The following is a 21,983-nucleotide window of genomic DNA, read 5'->3' as shown; positions in this document are numbered from 1 at the left end:
ATAGTATCCTACTGCAGAAGTAGCTCTATGGAGCACAGGAGCAGGCAAATGGAGTAGAATGAGAGTAATCATAATTAACTAAGGACTTCTCGTACATAATAAAAGTGGCATTTCCAATCAGAAGGGAAAAGATACATTATGCCATAAATGATTTGGGGACAATAGATCTAATATACAGGGGAAAGTAAGTTTAAGCCTTATAACAAAATAAATTTGGAATAATTTAAATTTAAATATTAAAAATTAAGTCATAAAGAATATGCAAAAGATGACATAAGTGGGTTTTTTTAAAAAAAAGGTATTTCCAATTATGAAAAAACTCCTAGAAGTCATGAGGAGTCATAATTTGACTACACAAAAGTTGTAAACATCTATATCCTAAAAAATGACCATAAAGAAAGTTAGAAATACAGCAACATGCTAGGTAAGTTATTTACAATATATAAAAAATAATAGTAACAATGTATATGTGATATTAATACCATAACACATATAACAGAAAACATCCAGGAGAAAACTGAGCCTTATGAAGAGGCAATTCCTTGAATACTAGAGGCCAAAAACATTCAAAAAGATGTTCAACATCAAATCATTTTTAAAGTTATTTTCAACTATCTAATTAATATTGATAAAGAAGCTTGTAGATACAAAGTGAAGATATGTACACAATCTATCTAGAGGCAGTTTAACCATATCTGACAAAATAAAAAATTCTGACTCATCAATTCCATGTCTAGGAAGTTAACCTAACAGCAACGAACAGTATAATCACACCATGATCCAGCCATACCACATAATGCATTTAATGGTTTTTGTTTAATGGTATAGATATATATTTACCTGTTCAGAGCCCAGAATATAGAGTTGGATGGGTGGACTTTAGTCCTAAATCCATCATTTTCTTGTAAGCATTATGAAAGCTGCATAATCTTTCTAAGCCTCACATTCCTCACCTGTTCAGTGAGGCACTTAGAACTCAGGTGGCCAATCTGACACCAATAGGTACTTCTGTTCAGGTTAAACAAATTTTGCGCAGGGCCCAGCACAAAGTAAGGACAAAATAAATGGCAATTATTAATATCATCACCCTCATCATCTTCATTATCGTTAAAGATTCTAGGGAAAAAGCAAGGGATATATGTCCATAATATTTTCCCAGTTTCAATATATTTCAAAATATGTATTATATTGGAAGGATGAAAACTAGCAGACACTCACACAAGGCTCTGTAGAGTGCACGGGGGATGTTTCAAGGCATCACTCATAAGCTTTACTCCACTATCTCCCAAGACATTGTCCTCCAAGCATAAATGTGTCAGCCTTTTATTGCTGGTGAGAGCCAAAGAGAGATCCTCACAACCAGCTACCGAGAGCCCACAGCTTTCTAAGCCGAAGGAGAAAGACAGATGGGGAGGGATCAGTCAATTCCCAAAGTGCATCCTTCTCTTCTCCTTCACAGGGAAGTTAGCTGGTACTCACAACCCCTACATCTCTACTATAGAAGCAGTCTCATCAAACCTACTTAAATCATGAATTCCATTGGAGCTATGGACAGGGTATGATGAAACAAAACATAGGAGGAGAGAGGATAAGCCTAGAAAAGAATGAAAATAAGATGTCAATCATAAAGAAATGTCTACAAGTCAAGTGAAAGAGGAAGGGAGGTAGAAGAAGAAAAGAAGGAGGTCTTGCAGGATTGGCAAATGAGCCAATTACTGTCAGGACCCAAGCAGTTTCCCCATTCAGGTCATAATTAAGCTACACAAGACTGAACAAAATGACTCTATAGAAAATAGTACAGAAAGACTCACGATAATCTCTCTAGGTTACACTTTGGATGCATTAAGGCCTCACACAACAGCTTCACTCTGTCATCCAAGAGATTATTAGTTGACAGATTCAGAGATAACAGGCTTTGGCTTCTGACGAGAGCCTTAGAGATATTTAGGCAACAAACCGTAGTTAGATCGCAGGATTGATTCCAAGCTGGAGAACAATACAGAAAAATAGAAACGACCACTCCTCAGAGAATAATTATAACCCCCACTCACCCAGCCAGAGGGTGTGGTTTCCCAGATTTTGGGATTTGTTCTGAAAATCCAGCTTTCCTACATAGAATGAGAATGATTTAACTAAAGCACATGGCTCTGATAGAGAGTTAGGAAGGGGAGGGTAGGAAGCTTGTCTCTTCCATCCCCACCTCCCCAGTTCCCCCACGAAATATGTATGAAAGCATTTAAAAATATCTTTAAATTATAATCTTTTCTTAATCTGGGAGAAATTTCCTTTAACTACAACTTGGAAGAAGGTGTACTGGAGGATGGCTATATCCTTGTATTCTTTGACTTCTGACGCAGAACAGAGATGGGCAGGAAATCAGAGGCAAAAGCTGTGACAACCACAAAACTGTCTGCCAAGAGCTCATTTCTTCATGGGAGCCAACCTATGTTTTCTGAGGAACCCTGTCCTTAACAGTGAAAACAAGAAGTAAATCAGAAATAAAATAAAATGGTTTCTAAAAATAAAGTAAAAGAGGAAGGGAAACAGAAGAAGAAAATAAGAAGTGCATGTAGAGCCCCTATTTTTAGAGACTCATATTTGGAGACGACTTGGGCTTTGACCGTGGCTGGGACTAATATCAGCTATTTGTAAGAAGAGTCAGGCAGCAACATTCCCGGAACTTGGAATTGTTCCACTTACTCCCACTAATCAAGGCCTTATCAACTTGAGTCCCTTGAGAATTGGTTCTCTACATCAAAATCAGGGTATAGAGAGGTAGGAACAGGAGAAACTCCCTCCTCAGTCCAGAATTAGACCTCAGTGGATGACCTAGAACATGGCTCAAGGCTGAAAACCTCACCTTGCTTTGAAAAGTTGTTATGGACTGAATTGTTCCCCAAATTTGTAATGTTGAAGCCCTACCCCCAGCCCAGTGTGACAGTATTTAGAGACAGGGCCTCTAAGGAGGTAATTAAGGTTAATGAGGTTGTAAGAGTGGACCCCTAATCCAATAGGACTGATGTCCTCATAAGGGGAGGAAGAGACACCAGCAGTGAGCACACACACAAAAAGGCCATGTGAGGGCACAATGAGAAGGCAGCCATCTACAAGCCAGGGAGAGAGGCCTCACCCGAAACCAACCCTGCCAACACCCTGATCTTGACCTTCCAGCTTCCAGAACTGTGAGAAATAAATTTATGTTGTTTAAGTCTGTGCTATTTTGGGTATTCTGTTATGGGAGCCTGAGCAGATTAATACAAAAGGGTATTATATCAGCAGCCAGGCAGGCAAGTAGGGAAACAAGGGAAATCTTATGAACTATGTTTGGATAGAGCTCTTCTAGACAGAAAAGAGACTCCAATATTATGGGACCTGTGGATAAAATATTAAAGCTTAACAGAAAGAAAACATTACACTAAGGGGCAGAAAATAAGCACATGTATAAAAACCAGAAAACTAGGAAACAGAAGAAAGTGCTTAGAAAGGCTTCCTTTACATTTTAAATGTATAGGAAGATGCAGACTCTTTGAAACAAGAATACCACATCAGAAGTGGAGATCAGGGGAATTCCCTAGAGGTCAACTGGTTAGGACTCCATGCTTCCACCGCAAGGGGCACAGGTTCGATCCCTGGTTGGGGAATTAAGATCCCGCATACCTCATGGAGCAGCCAAAAAAAAAAAAAAGTCAAAACAAAACAAAACAAAAAAACCAATAGAGAACTGAAATCTGAATTTGAAGCAATAAAGAGCAAAATCAATATAAATAAATATGCGAAACTCCCCAAGAAGGAAGGGGGAAAAAGATTCAGAGGACAAAAAATAAGTAAGAGTTATATAGGAAGAGAGCTACAACCAATGACTATTAGATGCTCTTAAAAAGGAGAGACAGAGACAGCACATGCAAGAGAGTGAGCCCTGACGTCATTTTAAAAAACCAATTTAAAGAAATCATTTCTAAAAAAAAAAAAAAAAAGAAATCATTTCTGAGGGGAAAAAAGAAAGGCTTCCCGCAGATCAAAAGTAATAAAATGTAAAAGTAATTTTAAAAAATCCTGAGAACACTAGTGAGAAAGTCTGGGAAGATTGGAGGGAGCTAAGGGGTTGAAGTGTCAGGTTATCCTTAGACTTCTCTTTAGAACACTAGAAAAAAGTAATGTAACAAAGTCAAAGTGTGAAGAACAGAGTGGAGGCCTAAGACCAAGATACATCATTCATCTGTGAAGGCAATCAAAGGACATAAAGGAAGTCATAAAATGTATCATTCACACACATTGCATGAAAACGTTAGTTTAAAATTGTACCAGCCAATCATGCAATGAATCAAAGTTAAGATTTTATACAGTGGGAAAGGTGAGTTTAAGAAAACAAAACCAAAAACTAGCAGTATACATTGATTAAAATTTAAGTGTACAGAATTAAGTCTAAATAATTGTATTCATGTGTTGCCATGATAAAAAGTCAGAAAAGTTTTGAAAGAGTTCAAAGGGTAAAATATTTAGCCCTTGTAATCCTAGATTAAATGGACATACTGGAAGTTGTATGATCGAGGTATACTAAATGTATTGCCTTACATAAGGGTATTTTAAATGCTGTAATCCTTTTGAATTTGATCAAGATATATTTGGGGGGGGGGTGGGACCCTGAAGAGTAATAACTAATAATCACCAATTAAAAACAGGCACTATAACTTGCAAATGTTCCAACATACCTGGACACAAAACAAAAATGAAAGAAAATGTAGCTCATTTGTGAATCAAGAAATAGTAGTGGTACTGAAAACATTAAAAAATGCTTCTAACTGGAGATATAAACAGTACATGCCCCAGAGTCCCTTTGTTCATAATCTATTTTGCTCTTATCCTTTCCATATTATAAGTTTGAGTTTCTCAAACTCTCTTCTGTTCTTCGTGCCAATTAATAGAATTTCAGCTATGGGCCTCCTAATGCTTTATGAATGAAATCTCAGCCTCATAAAAAGAAAATGTTCCCTCTTTCCCTTGCATCTGCAAAGAAAAGCAGATGGTATTACAAGTCAGAAAATATTTTGTAAGAACATTTTTGCTGTGTTTTATTGTTTTATCGTAACAAGGGAATCTTACAAGATACCTGGACCTTAGAAATTGTTGCTATGTCTTGTGAAAACAACCCTTAAGTGCTTTTAAGTCTGTAATTTTGATTGTCTTACATAAAAATGTGTCTCTCTTGCAATATTCAAATTGATATTTTGGAATTCCTAAATGTTACAAATATTGAAAGAATTTTGTTAAAGCAGAAAAAAAGATCTTCACTACTCTCCTCTCACATGCATTAAGGTAATAAAAATATATATATAATTCTTCTTCTTCTAGAGTTTGAAGGTCCTGTCTCATTTATATTAATATGTAACATCAACCACCAGTGACTCAATCAAAAGGGAAGCTGAGAGCTGAGCTCCAGCTTGTGGCTCCATACTTATGCCTAAATATGAACCAGCGAAACAGAGGAGATACATTAACTTACTTTTGGGTCCTATTGGAGAACCAGCCCTATAATCTCTTAATATTGCTACTAAAACGAGGCCCTGGGCTGAAAATTTCCAAAGCCCCTTCAAAGTAAGCACATTATAATTTTTATTTTTTTGTTGTTCTTATTGATTGATTTTATTGTTCTTATTATATTCAGAACAGCTGTCTGAATATATTTTTCTTTTCTAAAAATGCCTGCTGCTTAATTTTCAGGTTGTCCAAGAATTTCTTGTTGTTGAGTGTGAGATTATTTTTCTGATATGAACTAGACATTGCGATATGGCAGAATGGAGTTGTTGCTAAAGCAGTATGGTTGCAGAAGTTATGTGTTCCCCATGTATGGGCCGAATGCACCACAGGTGCCAGAGGAATGGTGCTCACAAGAGAAAGAGCTTTTACATTAATAAGACAGGCTTCACGGGCCTGTTCTAAAGCAAGGTAAATCATTAGATAAATTAACGTGGTCTAAAATTTGAGATCTAAAATGGCTATGGGACTTCTCCCTGATTACTAAAGTGAGAAATAAAAATGCACACATGTTTTCTTAGATCACATAAGGCTTTGCATTTCTTTAACAATAAGTCTAAACTAAAGAATTTCCTAAATCTCTTACAGTTCCCTTATAGGTCAAATAATCATTACTTATGCTAATATTTACTATTTTTTTTAAACATCTTTAATGGAGTATAATTGCTTTACAATGGTGTATTAGTTTCTGCTTTATAATTATGTTAATATTTAAAAGAATATAAATATAAATCTGGGTGTATAATTTAAATGAGCTAAATAAATAACTAACATCTTTATAAATTAGGATCTTATAAATCTTGGAATGAGACAATATTACAAACACTATACTATCTGGGTCAAGCTTGAGATATAATACTGTTTTGCTAAATTCTTAGTTACTAACAGTGGCTATACTCTCCTTAATGTTAACTTGAATATATTTTCTAAACTTACTAATTGATTTTGGAACCTTGGAGTAATGTAATATTTTAAAAATTAGTAATTTGTGTTTATCTAAAGACATCTAAAGAAATTAAACTTCAAAGAGAGAAAATAAATTACATTCTTACAACATTCTGTTACCATTTCTTCTTCATGCTATTCAAATTAAAATAGCAAAATCAATGTATTGTCTTATATCCCATATTATTTATGTTTAAAAAGTTAGGGCTTAAACATTTAAACCAAGGGTCCCCAACCCCTGGGCCATGGACTGGTACTGGTTCGTGGCCTGTTAGGAACCGGGATGCAGAGCAGGAGGTGAGCGGTGGGTGGGCAAGCGAGCGAAGCTTCATCTGTATTTACAGCCACTCCCGATCGCTCGCATTACCGCCTGAGCTCCGCCTCCTGTCAGATCAGCGGCAGCATTAGATTCTCATGGGAGCGCGAACCCTACTGTGAACTGCACATGCGAGGCATCTAGGTTGCAAGCTCCTTATGCGAATCTAATGCCTGATGATCTGAGGTGGAGCTGAGGCAGTGATGCTAGTGCTGGGGAGCGGCCGCAAATACAGATTATCATTAGCAGAGAGGTTTGACTGCACAGAGACCATAATAAACCAACTGCTTGCCGACTCATATCAAAACCCTATCAGTGAGTGGCAAGTGAAAACAAGCTCAGGGCTCCCACTGATTTTGCATTCTGATTATCTGGTGAGTTGTATAATTATTTCATTATATATTACAATGTAATAATAATAGAAATAAAGTGCACAATAAATGTCCTGCACTTGAATCATCCCGAAACCATCCCCCACCCACCGGTCCATGGAAAAATTGTCTTCCACGAAACCGGTCCCTGGTGCCAGAAAGGTTGGGTTTAAATGATATCTCATTTAAACCTTGTTTAGGATGATTATGAAGCTGTGGATACATACATATCAAGGTTTATTAAAGTTGATGAATGAAAGAGATTTTTGTAAGAGAGAAGAGAGGATTGGTAGTTTAGTTTTCAAGTCAAGTCTCTGCCTGCTGTATCACCTGTGCAGGTGGCAGAACTTCTAGTTTCAAAGTATATACTCTCACTTTTTCAAAGCCTGTGCATATTTATCATGACTCATTATGCTTTGAGCACTTAATGATTGTAAACAATTGTAATAAGCTGCAAGGGCTCCTGACTCCTGGAAAAACAAACATTTCTACTGGACCACATGCTCTCTACCTGTTATAAAGTATTTTATTCTAGTTAATAATAGAGCCAAGGTTGTGGATATTTGTCATTCTCAAGTACCCTCCTCTTATCTTTGGCAACTAATCAGTTTCTTCTGGCAACTATTTTAGATGCTCCCTTTCCAGAATGTTAGTCCTCTAACTCAAAACCTTTGAAGATCTAAGAGGTGTTTTGCATTTATACCATTTTGGCATTCTTCAGGTAGCTGTTTGGTGAAACAGCAAACAACAATTGCTCCCTCACCTTGTTTATAACCTGCAATGGCAGAACATACGCAAACTAAGACAGGATTCTGGGCACAATTAGGCATTGATAGCATGCCCAGGATTTTTCCCCCTATGTGCTCAACATATTTTAAGGGCTACCCTATTATCAGGCCTACAATGTGGAGGAAGTTATCAAAAAGAAGGTCTTGTTTCAGATTTTACTTGTTTTTTTCACACATAGAATATGATTTGCTTCCCACAGATACAGAACTACCTTGGCCCTTCATGCATCAGGGTTCAGTCTCATCCCCCTGAACTGAGTCTAGGGATTACAAAAACTTCTGAGGTAAAACTTACAGTAATGATTTTTTTGGTTTTCTTTTTTTGGTTGTTTTTATTTTGTCATAAACTGATTTAAATTCCTTTCATTGGAAAATAAGATCTTTCTTGAAACCCATCACACAATGTGGAGACGAAGTATGATTGCTAATCTTCTCAGTTTTGTAGAGAAAAAGAATCAGGACCATCAACAGTGTGTGACAGCGAGAAAGCACCCACAGCTGCACTGTTCTTCCTCAACTTTCTGTACTAGTCACTGAGTTGTAATTATAAGGTGATGGGGACTCATTATCAAAAATTAGGTAAAACTGAGTCTGCCTCAGCACTGCCCCCAGGTACCATTAGTGCATTCTTTTCTGTGAGAGTTCAAAGACAATGAATATCCTATTCCTGCATTTTAAATATGAAAAATTGATAAATTCTGGGTCCACTCCCATTTTTTCCCCAGATTTAAGAGATGGAGACACAGAGAACTATACAATGAGGGGGTCTTCAGTGGGGTGATGGGAGGAGTTAGAAGTCCTATCAGAAAGAAATATGCCAGAATCTACTAATCCCTGCTATTCCATATCAGGAAAGTAGATTTAAGCTAGCCCTAAGAACAGCAAGTCCAGGCTGTGAGAATCTACTGGGACAGACAAAAGTCTCAATTATAAACACACACACGCACACATACAACAACTCATGACTTACCTCAGAGTCTGTAGTTTACAGTCTGGGTGTTTCAAGGCTTCACATAATGACTTTACTCCATTATCCCCAGTATCACTCCCTTTCAGGTCAAGATGCATCAGATTCTGATTGTGAATCAAAGAACTAGAGATACCCTGACAATCATCAGGGAAAGAAATAAATCTCAACCTTCAGAAGAAAAATACACAGGAGGGATTACAAGATCATCTCTGCTCCTGGTTACAACATCCCTTTCTTTTCAAGCCAAACTCTTAGATACTGTCTAAATATTCCTGCCATCTCTTATCTTACACTGGATTTCTCATATTCCAGGTCAAGGTCAGAAATTCAAGCTTCAGGATGTTGCCTAGAAAAAAACTGGGTTACAACTTAGATGTCCATTATATCCTGACAACGGATACTCTCAACTTTTTTTTGACCTTGAAGGAAAAGAAGGTGTAACATCAGGAGAAGCAGAAGAGAAGTTTTTGAACTCTTAGTCCCAGGAATGATGACCAAATATTATTTGGGCTATTCCAAATACTGCAATTACAACATTAATTCACAATATTAATCCTGTAACCCAACATGAGTTCACAGTTAATATCAAAACTATTTGACGTATCACTAGCAAAACACTTTGTTGCAAAATATTCCCTGTCATCTAGTGGGCTTTGCTAGGCATACAGGACAGCTCAGAATATGAAGTGAGTTAAATCTGCCAATTTTTCTTTCTATTTTCCATCTCCTAACTTAGTCACTGTGAGTTATAGCTGAGTCTCCTCTATCGTCTCTGAGGGCCCCAAATGCCCAGTGTGGTCGTACTGCTCACTAACTGTTCAAAAACCTCCCTCTGTGATATTACCTCCCCTCACTTTTGCAGATCACTCACCCTTCACCCTCACCCCCCATCTAGCCAAGCACATCAAGAAAATAAAGCTTTTACCCATTTAGAGTGCTAGCCATCATCATCTAGTAAAGGTGCCTAATGCACTCACTAAATATAAATTGAAATTACAATCTCCTGGTTAGGGAAAAGGGACTTGAGTAAGTAAGGCTATATTAATGTGAGAAAGACTGAGAGCTGCGTTCATGGTGTCATCCCCCAGAGACCCTTACATTATAAAAGAGGAAGCCACTTAACGTCAAAGAAGGCATTAGCTATTGTTAACATTGGTGGCATCCAGTGAAGGGACACTGTGAGGGGGATGAATGGGGGTAAGTGAAAAGGACCGGAACTCCTTCATCATCACGTATGTGCAACTGTCTACCACATCTATATGCAGGACCAGACCTCATCTAGTTACTTGAAATCTAAGGTCAGATCTCACTAAAAACAATAAGATTATAAGGGAAATATTTAGGGGGACAGCAAAGGTCATAGCATCCCAGCCTACAATTCCTGCTCCCACAGTTCAGAGAGAAATGAAATGCATGTTCTTATAAAAGGAATACAACTGTATGTAATGGCAATGAGACAACCTGGGTAAAGCTGGAAAACCAAGCACTTATAATCAGATGTGTGACCTCAGTCAAGTTATGTACACTCTTGGTACCTCGGCTTTTTATAAGTAAAATGGAAATAATAGCATCTATGTAGGATTGTTGGCAGACTAAATGAGCTAGGACTTAGAAGGCTGTCAGGTATGTGTTAAGCAAATTTAGCTATTATTTGATGTGTGCTTGAATCAATAACTGTACACTTACTTTCTGGGTGAACTTCTCTGAATCTCAGTTTTATAATCATAAAAATAAACTGAGATATGGTTTTGACCAGCATTAAACTGGATAACATGTTAAATATCCCGTGTACTGTATAACTGTATACCACATAGTAAGCCCTCCATTAATTAAATCTGGAACTGATACCATAGTTCAATTCTACCCCCAGACTTAGATGGGTAGAGTCAGAAAAGGCAACTCAAGGAAGGAGAGAGGGTAAAATAGTATGCATAAAATGCTGAAGGTTCATTTATTCTTTCAAAACATTCCTTCAGCACCTACTATTTCTTACCCACATCTGACTCTCTCCATTTAGGTGTTAAAGGGCTGAGACCTTCCATACAAAGGCCAAACTATGTCTAGGTAATGGGGAAGGTGAGTGAGGTCAGTAGAGTATAGTGAAACAGCCCAGATAGATGACCTATGTAACCTGGGTTCAGCAAGAAATTCCTGGTCCCTCTCCTTCGGGAAGGCATTATTTTAAAAAGTTAAATATCATCCTATAGTGGCTGGAAGCTAGCCCTATGCTGTCTCCCTCCTTGAGGACTGAAGCACTCATTCCACAGGTGCTGGGAGTGTTGACAGCTGACAGCTGTCAGCCAAGTCCTTCTCTTGGGGCTGCCCTCAGGCCAAGAGAGCCACATCAGGCACGTTTTTGCCCATTCCTCACCAGTAGTTGTGACTGGTCAATAGGGGGTTTCAGTGCCTGGCCTCCTTGTCTCAAGGTGGGACAATTCTGAAAGGTTATCCTGGCTCTGGGACCTCAGTTAAACAACTCCGCCCCTCCCTCTGACAACATCTACTTCCTTCACTCCCTCACAGGGCACTTCCAGGGAACTGACCTAACACACTTACCAAGTTTCAGCTGGGAAGCTTGAGTTTAACATCATCTTCTCAAATATCACAATTACAGTCAGTTTAATGGTCCGTAAACACTGGCAATGCTTCAGGCAGAAGGAAGACACAAGCAAATGGATTTCCTCACAAATATCAATGACAACCTTTTGGAAGTATCTCATTGCCTGGCTTATAAATACTTCATCTTGAGTCTCATACAGGTGGTAAAACAACTCCAGAAAAACCAGATGTGATGGAAAATGTTCACTGTTTCCTAGTGTTTCCATCCACGGAAGTATCTCCCATTTCATCTCCAGTGACATTTTACAGTTAAAAGTTTCCTCCAGTTGTTTCACTCGATCTTCCTTCAAAAGGCCAAACAAAAAGCATTTCGTGTGCAGCAAATGGGGGTCTTTATAACTGCTCCTTTCAAGTACCAGCTCCAAGTCTTCAAAAGACTGAAAGGAATTGTCCCTGGTGCCCCAACTGCCTTGCAACATATAAAACATTGCTGCAGAAAACTCCTGAATGTGCAGGCGGGTGAACACATAGCAGTTTTCATACTCTGTGTCCTTTTGAAGAATATTCACGTCCAGGAAAATTGAGACATCAGCTTTCGCTAACCCATGCCTTCTGAGATTTTCCTTGTAAAACACACATGTCATAGTCCGTGCTCCTTTGGCAGCCAAGTGGCACAGGCTTCTCAGTTGGGTTTGGCTGGGTAGACTAGGAAAGCTTCCCTCTACCCGTGTCAACAAGCTAGAGACACAGCAGGTAAACAGAGATGTGGCTGTCTTGCAGGTCAATGTGATATCACCACCCCTCTCCATTTGCTGCTCCAGACAACTACAAACGACCCAGCACACTACGGGGGCTTTGCACATGCTAAAAGCATCTCACTGTTTCTTAGGGAACTGAACACTTGCAAGGCCCACCTCTCATGTTCAAAAAATTGGTAAATATATGCCTCTCTCGCATCCTCAGACCTACCTAGTAGCTGTATAGAATGCTGACTCTTCAACAAAGGCTTTAGTTTCTTACAAGCTGTGAGTTTTGTCGTCACCAATAAGGACGACTCAGGGAGCTTCACTTTTCTCAGCAAACTACTCATGAGGAAGGACACGGGGCGTACCTGGGTCCAGTCTGCACACAGCACACTCAGGTTCCTCAAAGGCAAAGTTCAGTTCATCAAAACTATCAATAATAAAAAAGGAGACTACTCGGCTGGGACAGAATCCTTTCAATGGGGCCTTCTGTGCTGGGCCAGCCCTTTGATATCGTTTGAGCAAAGCTTCTCTCTCTCAACTGGTTAATTTCTCTTGCACTGAGATAAAAAACATAGGTAAATTTCTGCTGGTAGGGGTTGCCCTGTGCCCAGTCTAACATCATCATTCTCACCAAGGTTGTCTTCCCAACGCCAGCAGCCCCCTGAAGGAGCACGGTCTGTGGCTGCGAACCTGTTCTGACATCCTCATCAAACAAACGTTCCAACAGTTCCCGGCCTTCCTGAGCAATTTCATGACAGAAGTTTTCAGATTCTCCAAGCAAATGGTTCTTATCTAACATGATGCAAATTTTTTCCCTTATTTGAACTCTGTGTTCTGCTCCATCACCTAAATCAGTTAGAAGGGAGCCAGAAGATACACATGATCAGAATTAATTCTATGATTTTCAATCTTAAGAATATTGCACTTAGAGCAGGACCAAGAAGTGATACATGCTTTAATCAAAGTACAGCTGGTTTAAATGAGAAAAGAATGTAAATAAAATGAAAATATTCTTGTAGGTTTAAAACTCACATTATAAACTGAAAAAACAGAACCCACAATGCAGAAATTAATGATGGAAAATAAAAATTAGATTCATTCTAGAAATACTTTTTTTTCTTCTCTGTACTTCTATTCTACAGAGAAAAAAGAGGGTATATGTGGAGAACAGAGCCATCATCCAGATAAAAAGAGAACACAGGCAACAATTAACAATAATACCCAGAGAGGACCTGAAGACAGATCTGAATCTACAGATCAAAATCATCCACTTTATACAGATAAACCATTAGCGGACATGAACAGCTGTAGACATTCTCCCCAGGGAGCAAGACGGCTAAGCCCCACATCGGGCTTCCCACCCTTGGGGTCCTGCCCTGGGAAGATGAGCCCACAGAACGTTTGGCTTTGAAGGCAGCAGGGCTTACTTTCAGGAGAGCCAGAGGGCTGTGGGAAACACGACTCTGCTCTTAAAGGGCACATACAAAATCTCACATGTTGAGACCCAGGGTAAAAGCAGTAATTTGAAAGGAGCTCAGGTAAGACCTAGTATCTGATCTTGGAAAGCCTCCCAGAGAGGCAGGAGGCAACTGGGACTCACGCATGGGACACAGACACTGACGGCAGCTGTCTGGGGAGTTCCTTCTAACATGAGGACACTGGTGCTGGCAAGAGCCGTTTTGGAGCCCTTCCCCTAGCTCATTAGCACCAGGACCCAGCCCTGCCCACCAGCTGGTTGGCACCAGTCCTGGGGCACCCCAGACCAAGCAGCAACCACGTAGGGACACAGCTTCCCCACCAGCAAGCCGATAGAAGCCGTAGGCCCCCCTGAGCATCCCAGCTGGCCCAGGACCCAGCCCCCAGACCCCCACCAGTGGGCAGACACCAGTCCCTGGACCCTGCCTACCAGCGGGGGGACACACCAGCTCCAAGATATCTTAGGCCCCTCAGCCAGCATCCTTGGAATCCAGCCTCAACCACCAGTGGGCCAGCATTGGCCCCAGAACCTGCCTTCGTCTACCAGCTCTAGGACCCCCAGGCCACAGCCAGCCACCCCAAACCTGGCTCTGCCCATTAGTGGGTCAGTACTAGCCCTGGAACCCCTCAGAGCTCCACAGCCAGTCACCTCTGGACCTGGCTCCACCGAGGGGTGCCAGGACAGACTGGTCCAGTCCTGGCGCCCCTGTACTCCCAAAGCCAGGCACCTTGTAATCTGGCCCCACCGACCAAGAGGTCAGCCCAGACTGTGCAGCCAGTCACACCACGCCCCAACCCCACCCAATAGCAGGTCAACACCAGCTCTGGGAACCCTGGGCCTGCAGCCAGCCACCCATGACCCAGCCCCACTCCCCAGCGGGACAGCACCAGGACAGGGACTCCCCAGGCCATGCAGCCAGCCGCTCCAGGACCAGCTCCACCAGCAGCCAGCAGCCTCTGCACTAGGCAGGGCCTAGCAACCAACCAGGCCAGGGGCCAGCCATGCCTACCTGTGTGTCCACAGTAGGCATGTGGCCTGTTGCAGCCCTGCCACAACAGAAGGGCCCACACAGCCCACACAGGGGTCACCACTAGAGCATACAGCTCTGTTGACCAGAGGGAAGTGTGCTGCTGGGCCTCATAGGTCATCTCCTAAATAAGGCTACTTCCCCAAGATTAGGAAGCACAACTGACCTACCTAATACATAGAAATAGACACAGAAACAACTACAAGAAAAAAACTGTAAAAAACACAAACACACGGAGGCTAAACAATATGCTACTAAACAACTAATGGGTCAATGAAGAAATCAAAGAGGAAATAAAAAAATACCTAGAGACAAACGAAAATGAAACCATGATGATCTAAAACCTATGGGATGCAGCAAAAGCAGTTCTAAGAGGGAAGTTTCTAGCAATACAATCTTAACTCAGGAAGTAAGAAAAATCACAAATAAACAACCTAACCTTACACCTAAAACAACTAGAGAAAGAAGAACAAACAAAACCCAAAGTTAGTAGAAGGAAAGAAATCATAAAGATCAGAGCAGAAATAAATGAAATAGAAATGAAGAAAACAATAGCAAAGATCAATGAAACTAAAAGCTGGTTCTTTGAAAAGATAAACAAAACTGATAAACTTTTAGCCAGACTCATCAAGAAAAACAGGGAGAGGGCTCAAATCAATAAAATTAGAAATGAAAAAGGAGAAGTTAACAATGGACTCCACAGAAATACAAAGAATAAGAGACTACCATGAGCAACTATATGCCAATAAAATGCACAACCTGGAAGAAATGGGCAAATTCTTAGAAAGGTACAATCTCCCAAGACTGAACAAGGAATAAATAGAAAATATGAACAGACCAATCACAAGTACTGAAATTGAAACTGTGATTAAAAAACTCCCAACAAACAGAAGTTCAGGACCAGAGAGCTTCATAGGAGAACTCTATCAAACATTTAGAAAAGAGTTAACACCTATCCTTCTGAAACTATTCCAAAAAATTGCAGAGGAAGGAATATTACCAAACTCATTCTATGAGGCCACAATTACCCTCTTACCAAAACCAGACAAAGATATCACGAAAAAAGAAAATTACAGACCAATATCACTGATGAACACAGACGCAAAAGTCCTCAACAAAACACTAGTAATCCAAATTCAACAATACATTAAAAGGATTATATACCATGATCAAGTGGGATTTATCCCCAAGGAGAGTTCAGTATCTGCAAATCAATCAATGTGATTCACCACATTAACAAATTAAATAATACAAATCATACGATCACTTCAATAGATGACAAAAAACCTTCTGACAAAATTCACATCCATTTAGGATAAAAACTCTCCAGAAAGTGGAGATGACCATACTACCCAAGGCAACCTACGGATTCAATGCAATCCCAATCAAAATACCAATGGCATTTTTCACTGAACCAGAACAATCTAAAATTTGTATGGAAACACAAAAGACCCCAAATAGCAAAAACAATCTTGAAAAAGAACAACAAAGCTGGAGGTATCACAATCCCTGACTTCAGACTATACTATAGTAATCAAAACAGTATAGTACTAACACAGAAACAGACACACAGAACAATGGAACAGAAAAGAGAGCCCAGAAATGAACCCATACTTATATGGTCAATTAATCTACAACAAAGGAAATATGAATATATAACTGAGAAAAGAGAGTCTATTCAATAAACGGTGTTGGGAAAAGTAGACAGCTGTCATGCAAAAGACTACTTTCTCACACCATATACAAAAATAAACTCAAAATGGATTAAAGACTTAAATGCAATGCAAGCAACCTAAATGTCCCTCGACAAAGGAATGGATAAAGAAGGTGTGGTACATATATACAATGGAATATTACTCAGCCATAAAAAAGAATGAAACAATGTCATGTGCAGCAACATGGATGGACCTAGAGATTGCCATACTGAGTGAAGTAAGTCAGACACAGAAAAACAAATATTATATGATATCGCTTATATGTGGAATCTAAAAAAATGGTAAAAATGAACGTATTTATAAAACAGAAATAGAGTCACAGATGTAGAAAACAAACTTATGGTTACCAGGGGGGAAAGGGTAGGGGAGAGATAAATTGGAAGATTGGGATTGACATATACACACTACTGTATATAAAATAGAAAACTAATAAGGACCTACTGTAGAGCACAGGGAACTCAACCTATATGGGAAAAGAATCTAAAAAAGAGTAGATATATGTATATGTATAACTGAATCACTTTGCTGTACAGTAGAAACTAACACAACATTTTAAATCAACTATACTCCAATAAAAATTTTTTTAAAAAGACTTAAGTGTTAAGACCTAAAACCATAAAACTTCTGGAAGAAAACATAGGCAGTATGCTCTTTGACACTCGTCTTAGCAATATTATTTTGGATATGCCTCCTCAGGCAAGGGAAATGAAAGCAAAAGTAAACAAATAGGACTACATCGAACTAAAAAGCTTTTGCATTTGAGGGTATTATGCTAAGTGAAATAAGTCACACAGAGAAAGATATAGTATCACTTATATGTGGAATCTAAAAAAAATGCAACAAACTAATGAATATAACAAAAGAGAAGCAGACTCACAGATATAGAGAACAAACTAGTGGTTACCAGTTGGGGGGGAGGGGCACTATAGGGGTATGGGATTAAGAGGTACAAACTATTACATATAAAATAAGCTACAAGGATATATTGTACAACATGGGGAAGATAGCCAATATTTTATAATACATAAATGGAGAATTCTTTTAAAAATTATGAATCGTTATATTGTACACCTGTGACTTATATAATATTGTATATCAACTATACTTCAATAAATAAATAAATAAATAAAAAGCTTTTGCACAGTGAAACTATCAACAAAACAAAAAGGCCATCTACTGAATGGGAGAAGATATTTGCAAATACTATATCCATTAATGGGTTAATATCCAAACTATACAAAGAGCTGATACAACTCAACATTTAAAAAAACCCTGGTGGCACAGTGGTTAAGAATTCGCCTGCCAATGCAGGGAACACAGGCTCGAGCCCTGGTCCGGGAAGATCCCACATGCAGCGGAGCAACTAAGCCCATGCGCCGCAACTACTGAGCCTACGCTCTAGAGCCCACAAGCCACAACTATTGAGCCCAAGTGCCACAACTACTGAAGCCTGCGTGCCTAGAGCCCATGCTCTGCAACAAGAGAAGCCACCTAATGAGAAGCCCGCGCACTGCAATGAAGAGTAGCCCCCTCTCACCGCAACTAGAGAAAAGCCCACGCGCAGCAACAAAGACCCGACGCAGCCAAAAAAATAAAAATAAATAAATTTATTAAAAAAAAAAAACCCTATTGAAAAATGGGCAGAGGACCTGAATAGACATTTTTCCAAAGATGACTTCAGATGGGCAACAGGCACATGAAAAGATTCTCAACATCACTAATCATCAGAAAAATACAAATCAAAATCACAATAAGATATCACCCTACATCTGTCACAATGGCTATTATCAAAAAGACAACAAATAACAGGTGCTGGCGAGGATATGGAGAAAATGGAACGCCCGGGCACTGTTGGTGGGAATGTAAGTAGGTACAGCCAGTATGGAAAACAGTAAGAAGGTTCCTCAAAAAATTGAAAACAGAACTACCATACCATACAGTAATTCTACTCCTGGGTATTTAGCCAAAGAAAAATGAAAACACTAATTCAAAAAGATATATGCACCCTTATGTTTATTGTAGCATTATTTACAATAGCCAAGATATGGAAGCAATCTAAGTGCCCCTCAACAGATGAACAGATAAAGAAACTGTGGTATATATACACAATGGAATATTAGCCATAAAAAGGAATGAAATCTTCCCATTTGTGACAACATGGGTGGACCTAGAGGGTGTTATGCTAAGTGAAGAAGTCAGACAGAGAAAGACAAATACTGTACAAGTTCACTTATATGTGGAATCTAAAAAACAAATGAAAAAACATAATGAAACAGAAACAGAGTCATAGATACAGAGAAAAACAGGTGGTTGCCAGAGGGCTGGGAGATGGGAGGAATTTAGAAATAGGTGAGGGAGAGGTACAAACTAAAAAAGAAAAAGAAAGAAAGAAATGAACATTGAAGCATAGCCTGAAGAATATTTTAAAGAAAAGAAAAAAATTCCCAAGTGTCCAAGTAGAATGAAAATATAGTTTCATCTTTTCCTAGTTCAGTCTGATTCCTTCTTTAGAGCTCAATTTAAATGTCACTATCTCTGGGAAGACTCCTCTGAACTCCAAAGATAGATAGTTCTCTCTTTTGTACATTCTCAGAACACAGTATATTTTTCATTCACAGCACATATCTCAAGCTGGAATTACTTTAATTTTTAAAGCATATAATTCTTTTCTTTGTTCTAATAGGGCATTCAGTGCAAATACCTAACAAAGTTCATATCCTACTAAATTATGCTTAGTTCTCCCCCAGGGGAAGGTATGGTATTAGAAGTCAGATGCTCTTTCTTTTTATGGTATAATATCATACAGTGCTGTATTTTAAAAAATTGGGATTATAAGGATGATCTTTACTTTCTTCATTATACTTTTATCTATCTTCCAAATTTTCCAAAGTACATTTCTATGGTGGTAGAACCTTGGTTTCCTAAATTTACGGCCAGTTATACCACAAAAATAAGTTTCCTTATATTGTATCAGAAATTAAGGTCCAAGCAGGAACTTATCTTCAAAATCATTTAATACAATAAGAAATTTTTATTTATTAGTGCTTAGAATAAAGTAGGTTCTCAATTATTTCTTGAATGAAATAATGTAGCCCATTAGAAAGCAGCATAGCTGAGCTAAGCTGGTCCAGTTTTCTTTGTACTATAATTCAATTTATATAAACTGGAATTCAGCCATATAGAATTCAAAACAAAGTAGGGGTACTGGAAATAGTATTGAACTAAGACTGAGAAAACCTGGTCCTAGAAATTACATTTTATGTAGACTAGTTGTCACCATCCTGGAACTCAATTACAGCATCATTTCTTTTCTTTTTTAAATTAAATTAAATTAATTTTTTATACAGCAGGTTCTTATTAGTTATCTATTTTATACACATCAGTGTATACATGTCAATCCCAATCGCCCAATTCATCACACCACCACCACCACCCCCTGCCACTTTCCCCCCTTGGTGTCCATACGTTTGTTCTCTACATCTGTGTCTCTATTTCTGCCTTGCAAACTGGTTCATCTGTGCCATTTTTCTAGATTCCACATATATGCGTTAATACACGATATTTGTTTTTCTTTCTGACTTACTTCACTCTGTACGATAGTCTCTAGATCCATCCACGTCTTTACAAATGACCCAATTTCGTTCCTTTTTATGGCTGAGTAATATTCCATTGTATATATGTACCACATCTTCTTTATCTATTCGTCTGTCGATGGGCATTTAGATTGCTTCCATGACCTGGCTATTGTAAATAGTGCTGCAATGAACACTGGGGTGCATGTGTCTTTTTGAATTATGGTTTTCTCTGCGTGTATGCCCAGCAGTGGGATTGCTGGGTCATATGGTAATTCTACTTTTAGTTTTTTAAGGAACCTCCATACTGTTCTCCATAGTGGCTGTATCAATTTACATTCCCACCAACAGCGCAAGAGGGTTCCCTTTTCTCCACACCCTCTCCAGCATTTGTTGTTTGTAGATTTTCTGATAATGCCCATTCTAACTGGTGTGAGGTAATACCTCACTGTAGTTTTGATTTGCATTAATTTGATCTGATTTGATTTGATTTGCTCTAATAATTAATGATGTTGAGCAGCTTTTCATGTGCTTCTTGGCCATCTCTATGTCTTCTTTGGAGAAATGTCTATTTAGGTATTCTGCCCATTTTTTGATTGGGTTGTTTGCTTTTTAATATTGAGTTGCATGAGCTGTTTATATAAAGATTTTTCTTTTGATGTGGACCATTTTTAAAGTCTTTACTGAATTTGTTACAATATTGCTTCCATGTTATGTTTTGGTTTTTTTGTCCCCAAGGCATGTGGGATCTTAGCTCCCCGACCAGGGATCAGACCCACACCTGCTGCATTGGAAGGCAAAGTCTTAACCACTGGACTACCAGGGAAGTCCCTACAACATCATTTCTAATGGAAGAGAGGAGATGCAAAAAGCCAAATAATCCCTGTCAACTCAGGGACTCTTCAGTCTATAAAACAAGATATCAAGATACCTTTGTTCATCAGACTGTCAATTTTTGACTGGCCACTTCCAAATACTGCTCTTTTGAGGCTTTGAATTAACATGGTCCTGTTTCTGACTTTGTCCAGAGAGCCAGTTTTGTCAACTCTTTTTGAACAATAATCACAGAACAGGTGGGATATTGCAAGAAGTTAACAAGGGTTGAACAAAGGTCCCCTGGGAGATAACTTTCCCCCATCATGCTTCAAAAGCTCAAACCTCCCAAATCTGACAAAAAGCCCATCTACTTACCCAGCACTGCTTCCTGATCACCTTGTACCTCTCTGGCCCCAGTGTCCTCTGGTCTCAGTCTGGGCTGTCCCTGCAACAGGTTCCAAAAGGATCGTGAGATTTACCAAAAACAAGGAGAATTTGGTGATGGCCAGAACAGGGGCCAGAATTTTCCTCAGTGGTCCAATTCTATGATCATCTGGGTTTAAGAAACTAAAGCCAACAAAGCCTCAGACTCCACCAGCTTAGCTGAGGGTGAAGTGATGTGGTGTGAACAACACTGAGGCATGATACCTCTTGCCATGCTTCCCACCCTGTAACTCTAATGCAAGTAGTCTAGCCTAAGCCTAAGTTTCCTTGACTGTACTGACCTCACAGGGATATGGTGAGGCTCAAAAGAAATAATGGATATACATTTTGGAGCTCTAAAGCCTTGTATATGAATAAGGAATTTTAGATGTCTACAGAATTTCACACCTGGGAATGACTAAAAATACTGTTTTGCCTTATGTCCCTTAATAAGTTTTTGCCCATTCCTCATATTTCAGTAAAGATTTAAGGTCATATTTGAGTGTCCTCAAAATTTAGGCCAACCTAGGACTTTATTTGTAGTTTAGGCAAAGGAGCACTAGATGGGGCAACTCTTTTCACTCAATTCCTTTAATCATTCTAATTGGTACAAGATGGATGAATTACCCCCAATTAAGGAGCCAGGCTGAATAACAGTACTCAGAACCCTCCAGCCTGTTTAGTGTTCCTCAAATGATCCAACGTACTTGAGCACCATGGAGCTTG

At 39.2% G+C, this 21,983-nt stretch overlaps 1 protein-coding gene across 1 annotated transcript in view; it reads right to left on the bottom strand.

The window, feature by feature from the left end:
• Positions 1 to 21,983, bottom strand: part of NLRP14 (NLR family pyrin domain containing 14) — a 54,802-nt gene that overhangs the window by 30,186 nt on the left and 2,633 nt on the right. The window contains 11 exon segments of the mRNA XM_082476784.1: positions 954 to 1,116; positions 1,219 to 1,389; positions 1,812 to 1,978; positions 1,980 to 1,986; positions 8,923 to 9,090; positions 11,479 to 12,352; positions 12,355 to 12,617; positions 12,619 to 12,668; positions 12,670 to 13,073; positions 21,210 to 21,265; positions 21,267 to 21,279. Of these exon segments, the coding sequence (XP_082332910.1) occupies positions 954 to 1,116; positions 1,219 to 1,389; positions 1,812 to 1,978; positions 1,980 to 1,986; positions 8,923 to 9,090; positions 11,479 to 12,352; positions 12,355 to 12,617; positions 12,619 to 12,668; positions 12,670 to 13,073; positions 21,210 to 21,265; positions 21,267 to 21,279 (2,336 nt within the window).

Source organism: Balaenoptera physalus (genome assembly GCF_965194825.1).
Source record: "Balaenoptera physalus genome assembly, chromosome: 10".
Lineage (NCBI taxonomy): Eukaryota > Metazoa > Chordata > Mammalia > Artiodactyla > Balaenopteridae > Balaenoptera > Balaenoptera physalus.
Note: the sequence above shows the minus strand (reverse complement) of the source record. Positions and strands in the feature narration are given on the sequence as shown.